The sequence below is a fragment of the Spea bombifrons genome, chromosome 11 (genome assembly GCF_027358695.1).
Source record: "Spea bombifrons isolate aSpeBom1 chromosome 11, aSpeBom1.2.pri, whole genome shotgun sequence".
Taxonomy (NCBI): domain Eukaryota; kingdom Metazoa; phylum Chordata; class Amphibia; order Anura; family Pelobatidae; genus Spea; species Spea bombifrons.
In genome coordinates this window covers 19,134,355-19,142,252 of record NC_071097.1, presented here as the reverse complement: position 1 = coordinate 19,142,252, position 7,898 = coordinate 19,134,355, and the positions used below count along the sequence as shown (strand labels likewise).

Here is a 7,898-nt window from a genome sequence, read left to right as displayed (position 1 = left end):
AATTTCCAGGTAGATATAGGCCCATAATCACAGAGCAAGCCACAGGTGAGGCAGAGGCAAGCATGCAGCCAATCAGTGGCGACGGCACTGTCTCCCCAAATGAAACGCCAGGGCCAGGCCGAAGTAGGTGCACGGCACCCAGGAGGCAGGGATCAGAGGAGAGGGCGGGGAGCCAAGCAGTCGCCCATGAAAACATCTTTAGCCCCTCTGTCTCCTCTGCTCCTTGCCCCCATTTGCCTTGGCGCTGCCCTAACTGCAGTGGTAGGAGCCTGAGGCCTCTGTCTCAGTGCCAAAGTGACTTGCAGAGTGACGTCATATCCAGGCTCTCAGCAGTGAAGCAGCACCCCCGCGGCAGAGCAGTGACGTCAGCAGGGTAAGTGAATTACAAAGGGAGACGAGAGGGGGTAGATAGTGAGAAGGGGTAGATAATAAGAAGGGGGAGAGGGTTGTATTTAGTGAGAAAGGGGGGATACATATTCAGAAGGGGGGAGAAGTAACTATTGGAAAAGGGGAGTGGTAAGAATATTGAAATAAATAAAGAGTGAGAATAAGTGAGAGAATTGATGAATTAATGTGTGGATGAATTGCTTGAATGATTAGTGAGAGAATGAATGATTGTGTGAATGAGTGAGTAACTGTATAAGTGTTTGTGTGTATCATAAATGTATAAGTGATTTTGGGAAAGGCAAAGATGGTACAAGCAGGGTGTTTGAGCCTTGGGACAAAGGTGGCACAGGATGGGCTGTTTGGGGAGAAAGATGGCTGTGAAGGAACCCTCCATCACTGGGGCCCCTGGAGAGGCCTGAGAACCAGCTTCCTCCTATTGACTATCCCTTACGCAAAAATTACTGCAGTTTTTCTGAAGTAATACTGCAGTTTTTTGGACATGAAAAAACTGCAATACTGCACTTTTACTGCAGTATTACTGCACATTTACTGCAGTTTTACTGCATTTGTACTTCACTGTACTGCAGTTGTACTGCAGTTATTTATGTACGGAAGTACAAATGCAATAAAGCTGCAGTACATTGAAGTACAATGCAGTATAATTGCAGTAAAAAAAAAGGGCAGTAAATGTGCAGTAATAATGCAGTACAGTGAAGTACAAATGCAGTAAAACTGCAGTAAATGTGCAGTAATACTGCAGTAAAAGTGCAGTATTGCAGTTTTTTCATGTCCAAAAAACTGCAGTATTACTTCAGAAAAACTGCAGTAATTTATTGTCTCATCACTTGCTGAGGAGATTATGTCTGGCAGACAGCCAGGATGCAGCCAGGGAGTGACAAGCTATTGTTTCAGTCAATCTGTTTAATGTCTGACCCCACCCCCATGGTGCACTAAGATGTTGTTTTTCCCCATCTCTCTCCCGCAAAAAAATCAGTTACGTCTGTATTAAAAACCCTGTGTGTGACTCTGAATAGACAGTTCCTGTACTTCACCCTGCATTAAGCTTCGGCTAGTGATTTGGTTGACTGGAAAGGCAGTGCTTTGGAGTGTCCCCATATACAGTTCTTGTAAGAGCTAGGAAGCAGCTATTGACGGAGGTACCCAGTCGGGTACAGGGCATCCCGTCATAATGGGCTCACACTGGGCTGTTTGAGGACAAAGGTGGCACATGCTGGGCTGTTTGCGGAGTTTGGCTTAGGCTGGGCTGTTTAGAGACAAAGTCAACCAATTGGTTGATGCCAGAGGAGGCCCCTGCAGCGACCAATAGATTTGCTTGCACGGCCCTTTAACTCCTGACGGGGAACTTGGCCTGTATCCCCGCTCCAAGTTTAACTCCTGACGGCTAACTTACGGATTTCTGCACCCGTTATCTATGCAGCATCGCATATGGCTGTGCAAGTGAGCCAATTGGTCGCCTGCAGGGGCCTCCTCTGACATTAACCAATTGGTTGATGTCCAGAGGAGGCCCCTGCAGGCCACCAATAGAGTCGTTCGCACGGCCCTTGAACCCACAGATTTTTGCTTCTGTTAACCCCTTCGATGCTGCGTAGATAAGGTAGGCTAGATGGGGAAGGGACCAGGGAGATTAGTAGACGAAGACGAACACGAAGATTCTTCATGTTGTGTGTCTTCATCTTTGTCTACGTTTTGCAGCCGCCGTGTTCGCATGTTCGGTATTCGGGCTGTTTGTGTTCGTTTTCATGTTCGCCCGAATACAAATGCACAAGTCTAGTTTTCAGGTGCTGACAAACATTTGTCTAGGGGTAAATTGTTTAAATCCATGTTTCTAGTGTTCCCAGTTATATATTATTGTACTAGTTTGCACTTGCACATAAATAATCTATAATTAAAATTAGTTGTTTGTTACAAAATCCTTTCTTTTTTGTATGAGGGGGCACCAAAGGAGTTGTCCACACAGGGCGTCTTAACACCTAAGCCCGGCCCTGTATATATATATATATATATATATATATATATATATATATACAGTGATACTGTATATATATATATATATATATAGAGAGAGAGAGAGAGAGAGAGATAGATATATATATAATGTATATGTAGCGTTTTATAATTGCCCCTCTACTTTGGTCCCTGTCCCCCCATGTGCCTCCCTAAATATGAAAGCTGGAGATGCCACTGTAGCCAATGAGCCAGAGGCGTGACAGGTATGCCTCCAATGAGTCACATGAGAGGCAGCCATGAATCTAATGTCAATGGGGAGATAGAGAGACCAGCAACCCTAAAGCTTCAACTTCTGTTTCATTTCATGCCATGATGGTAAAGGAAACGTGGTCATAAAAGTCTGTACTTTAGTCCAAGTTACTTTAGATGTCTCTTTTACTTAAGGTTTGTTCATAGTTTTCTTCTTCAAAACTGGTTGTTGCTTTCATGTCTTTTTCTATAACTTATATATCATTCATTAAGTCTGTAGAAGGTCACTGTCATTATGAAGGATGTCTGTTGTCATAATTTACTTCTGTTATTGTACCCGAAGGACAAGTGTAAACCTTTTCCGCTCTATAATGTGTTTTTGCCTCAGGCTTATAAATAATGTCAACTTCTAGTGATGAGATTATCACATTGAAACATACAATGAAGTCCATGAGAGCTTGGCTTGGGGGCATGTTTGAGAAAATAAAATGAATTGTTTTTCAATCATGAGTCATGTAATAAATCTACAATGGTAGTTAAGTGCTTGGTTTCGGTACGATTATAAACTGCCCTGTTGTGTTTCTAAAAAATATAATGCTGTATTCATGTTTACAGTGCTACCTCACCATAACTGACTGTGTGGGTTGCAGCTAAGAATACTTACCCAGTAACCCATGCAACCAACTGGTTATAAAGAACTTGCAATGTTTTTTTCCTCTTACAACTGTTGATTGCAGCATTTTGGAAAGAAGATAATGTTCTCCTGCATTCTTTGTGTGTAGGGACTGTGTAGGGACCTGGATTTGCCCCAGATATGATGTATGTTATATGGGTTCCATCTAGTTTGGGGAGTGTAAGCAGGTGAAATGGGTTATCTCAGTGGAGTTATGGCTGGTATAGTCATCGTTTCAGTCTTGGCTGCATTCTTCCTGTGCACCCTTACTTTTCAATCTATTCACTCCCTCTTAGGGTTGACCCATTTTCCATTGACCTTCTTGCATACTATATATAAAATATGGTTTTGGCTCAAATCATGATTAATTAGTTAGGATTGCAATCTTTCTTGGATTGAAAACTGCTAGTCTGCCAAGGGATATGGGTTCCATGTAGATGGCCAGTGGGTACCGTATGTCAAATTAGTGCTGTGTGGCTGATGGCTTGATTGTTTACATGAGTTTTGCATGTGATGGTTGTTATCTGCATACATTGGGTGCACCTTACCGCACTTAGCATAACACAATTGTCCTAATCTATGTAGGTTCTAGAAACATAAATATGTAAAAGGACAATGTTGTTAAGTTATATACCTAATTAAGTTTCTCGGACTACCGGGAAGTTGATTGTGCTAAAATTCAATAAGATATTTGGAAGGAAAGGGGATGTTTCATGTCCCAACTCTTGAGCTGGGAGGGAGCAAGTGCTACCGTTATTGTTTTTGGCAAATATGGACATGTTATCACTTTCGTTATCCCTCCTACAGACTGGTCATATACATATTCCTCAAGTAGCTTAAAGGAGTCCAATTGTTCCACTTATTATTTTTCCAGTTTCTGTTTTCCAACTTTTTTATTATTTAAGATGGACAAATAATCATTACGGCATGTTTTTTGTGTTGCTTTGCTTTTATGATGGCGTTTTGCCCTTTGATTATCATGTTTTACTTAGAAGGAATGTAGAGGAGACACAGATATAATGACATCACTGCATGTTAAAAGCGCTTTTTCCAATTACTACAATTTTCTTATGTTTAGAGGAGAGAGAATTGCAAATGAATATCCATATACCACCAAACAATCTTCAACAACTCAAATTGTATTTATTATATTTTTACTAAATGCATATTACAATATTATTAAAGACTTAAAATTGTAATGCCTTTCTAGAGAAAGTAGAACTTATAATGATATATATGGGTTTATAATGTATTCATTTAATAGCACATGTATTATGCTCATTATATGAGAAATAACAACCAGATATCTAAAAAGATTCTTTATTGATTTATCAAGAAGTTACAAAACTCACAAAGGAAAATGTAATTGAATTAATAATAACAAAAAAACAATCTAGTAGAACAAGGTATACAAAAATAAGTTTTAATTCACAGTCGTTTTTATTAATAACAATGTCTTAAGATGAAACAGATCATATAATGCCTGAAATCATAATATCAGCAGACAAGTCTCCGCTTGTTTAACACTAGGGTTTTGTAAGTCATGTTAAGTGTCGACCGGCCCAAAGGATTGAAACAAACAATTCCAGTGTTAGTGCCTTTTTGTTATATCCAACACAGTTGTATCATATAATGTTATTTGATTTAGCCATTCCAGAAATTCACAAAGAAGGAACACATGGATTGCCAGTTCTCTGAACAGTAGGTTTCTGCAAGGTCCTCATTCAACTCTACAATATCATCATTAACTGCTCTTGCTGTAGGTATCAGGTCAGGGACTGATGGTGGGCTGGAAGGATCTGCCTCCTTACTAAATGTTGTGCTTGGCTTTCTTGTTTTTTTGTTGCTTTTCTTTTCTGCTCCAACATTTTCATTTATGTCAGGCGTGCTTGGGCTTTCTTCTGGACCTTTTCTAGAGTCTTTCGATCGACTCTTCCCTTTGGCTTTGCTGTTATCTATTAACCTATCATCAACTGCATCCCCATCAACTCTGACAAGCTGTGACTCCACAGCAGCAGCCTTTTTACATATTCGTGACTTTAAGCTCTTTTCTTCACACACATTCTTCGATTTCTTAAATTTCCCAAGTATTTGTTTCCAATACTGTTTGGCTTTCAGGCTGTATGAGGGACACTTGTGTGGTTCACCTTCATAGGAGCATCTGTAGCTGCTATTCACTTTGTCATCACAGCTTAGAGAAAGGCTCACTGTAAGGTCTCCAACAATCTCCCAGGTACACTCATGGCGGTGTTTTGTTAAAAACTGCCCTGACCGTGCAAATGTTTGTTTCTCGCCTCTTTTACCAGCTGGTTTCTCATCTTTGCCAAATGCACTCTGAAAAATGTCCAGGCAGTTGACTAAAATAACAAATGAAATTAAACAGGGAAGCCTCATCTCATTAGGTCAGTATTGCTGATGGCTTAGAACTTGGGGGCTTTCAAGCATTAGTAATGTGTACAAGCGTTGGAGCAGAAAGTGCTTGGCATTCCAAATTCCTAAGAGTCTGGAGCAGACAAATAAAGAAACAGTGAGTCAAAACTTCCTCAATTATTCAAAAGTTGGTTGTGAAACATGATTCAATTACTGGCAAATACATAGAATACACCATACTGTAGTTAATTAAATTAACCACTACCGAAACGTAAACATAATAATATTAAAAACCTAGAATTAAAAAAACCCACAAGATTCTATTTTAGCAAATCCATCATGCAAATAATATGGTGCTCAAAAAGAAGAGATAACATTTGCATTTGTAAGAAAAAAAATAAACATTATATAGTTAATATCATAAAGCTTTTTTCTGATATCGCAAATATTCAGTAGTCAACTATTAGATTTCAGTATTTCCATGTTTTTGATTGAATTCATTTTAACTGCAGAAATATTTATTCTCTCCCTATCATACTTATTGAACGCAAATTCACACAAAAGTTTTCAAGTTTATATATATATATAAAAAAATCCACACACTGCAAAGCTGTATTTGTAAATACAAAGATCCCAAAATAACAGACTCAAAGCCAGTTTAAATGGTCTTACCAGACTGGTTGAAAGGTGAAGTGCACCACAGGGAAAATCAGCGTGTGGATAATGTGGATAAAGCTTTTAAAGGGTGCAATGGGATCTTGTGTTTTCATGTGGACAGGAGGGGCCACACAGACTCCTTGCCCCTCCCTGCATCGCTTGAAATGTCTCAAAACTCTAATTTAGTGAAATGGAAATGCGTAGCTTGATGTGTTATGCCTATTATTATTATTATCTTTTATTCATATAGCGCCAACAATTTACGCAGCGCTAAATACAATACATATATTCAAGGGATATGACGAGAACTGACACACTAAGACAAATCGATACATTAGGTGGAGAGAGCCCGGCTCGCAAGCTTACTAAAGATGTAATTTCCACATTCTTGCCTTCGTTGTTAGGGTTTAACCACACAGCACACTTTTTGATAAAAATGTATTATCATTATCATGCTCAGCAATGAAGTTCACTTAGTTAACCTGCTAGTGAGCTATTTTTTTCTTTAATATAGGATACTATATAAATGTGTTTATTACAGAATTCAATTCCGATCTCTCTATATTAAGGCAATGCTGGGTCACATGAAAACAGAAACATGAAAAGAAGTACAGTGAGGAAATATAAATCTTCTTGCAGGGCTCTCCGAACGTTGCTGGTACTGTAAAATGTATCATTATTATTGTTGTTGTTGTTGAATGCTATTTGAAACAATAAGTTGCAATTCATCATTTGAAAAATGGGCAGAGTAGATGGGCCCAATGGTTGTTATTTTCCAATAAATTCTATGTTTTCTATAAAGTCCACCCTGTTGCATATACGTGTTTCTGCTGGAGGCAGGGTGAGTAATATCAATCAGTTTGAAATCCACTCCCACATGTGATGACTACATAGAGAGACTGCATGTTTCCGCAGCTAAGATACACAAATTCTTCTCTATACCGCCCCCTCGTGGTTAACAGTAACAATATCATCTAGACCATAAATAACATATATATGTCCATTTTCTTTAATTTTCGTGTAATGTCTTGTACTTCCACATTTCAAAATAGAGGTATTTTTACTAAAAATGGTAAATTACAAGCTGCTGTTGCTGAGTTGAGGAGTTGGCACTTTTTTTTCTACAGGAATGGCTGAGGTGGCCTTAAGTGAAATGAATACCTCATTCTTACAGATTTTTGGCATTACATAGGTCATCTTAGCCCTTCTTATAAAGAAAACTCGGTGGAATATATTGTATGCATAGTTAAAGCTACTCACATGTATCTCTCTACTTAGTAAAGGTGACACCTTCACTGGTCATGCATGGGATAGACATAGGGTATCCTAAATCTAAGCATCTATAGAAAAACACAAAAGGTCACAGAAAGCCTAATAATTATACTGATTCTCAACAAGTATATGTATCTATTTCTTACTTCATTGGAAGACATTCCCAGTTGCTGCTGCCTTAATGTTCCCTAATTTATTCAAATTCCAGCAGAGTCCTCATGTATGCAAGTTATAACTATAAATGAATACTATAAATTAGCCAATGCAGCAGGGGTGGTCAAGTCGCTAACTTTTTGCATGATTTATAAAGATCTTTTATACT

The 7,898-nt window shown here is 38.8% G+C and overlaps 1 protein-coding gene across 1 annotated transcript; it reads right to left on the bottom strand.

Moving 5' to 3' along the window:
• Nucleotides 1-4,583: 4,583 nt before the first annotated feature.
• FGFBP3 (fibroblast growth factor binding protein 3) lies at nucleotides 4,584-6,398 on the bottom strand. The gene is made up of 2 exons (XM_053450356.1): nucleotides 6,320-6,398; nucleotides 4,584-5,780 (listed from the first exon to the last, which is right to left on the bottom strand). The coding sequence occupies exon 2, from the start codon at nucleotides 5,669-5,671 to the stop codon at nucleotides 4,922-4,924; it is 750 nt and encodes a 249-aa protein (XP_053306331.1). The 5' UTR covers nucleotides 5,672-5,780; nucleotides 6,320-6,398; the 3' UTR covers nucleotides 4,584-4,921.
• Between the last annotated feature and the right edge of the window lie 1,500 nt (nucleotides 6,399-7,898).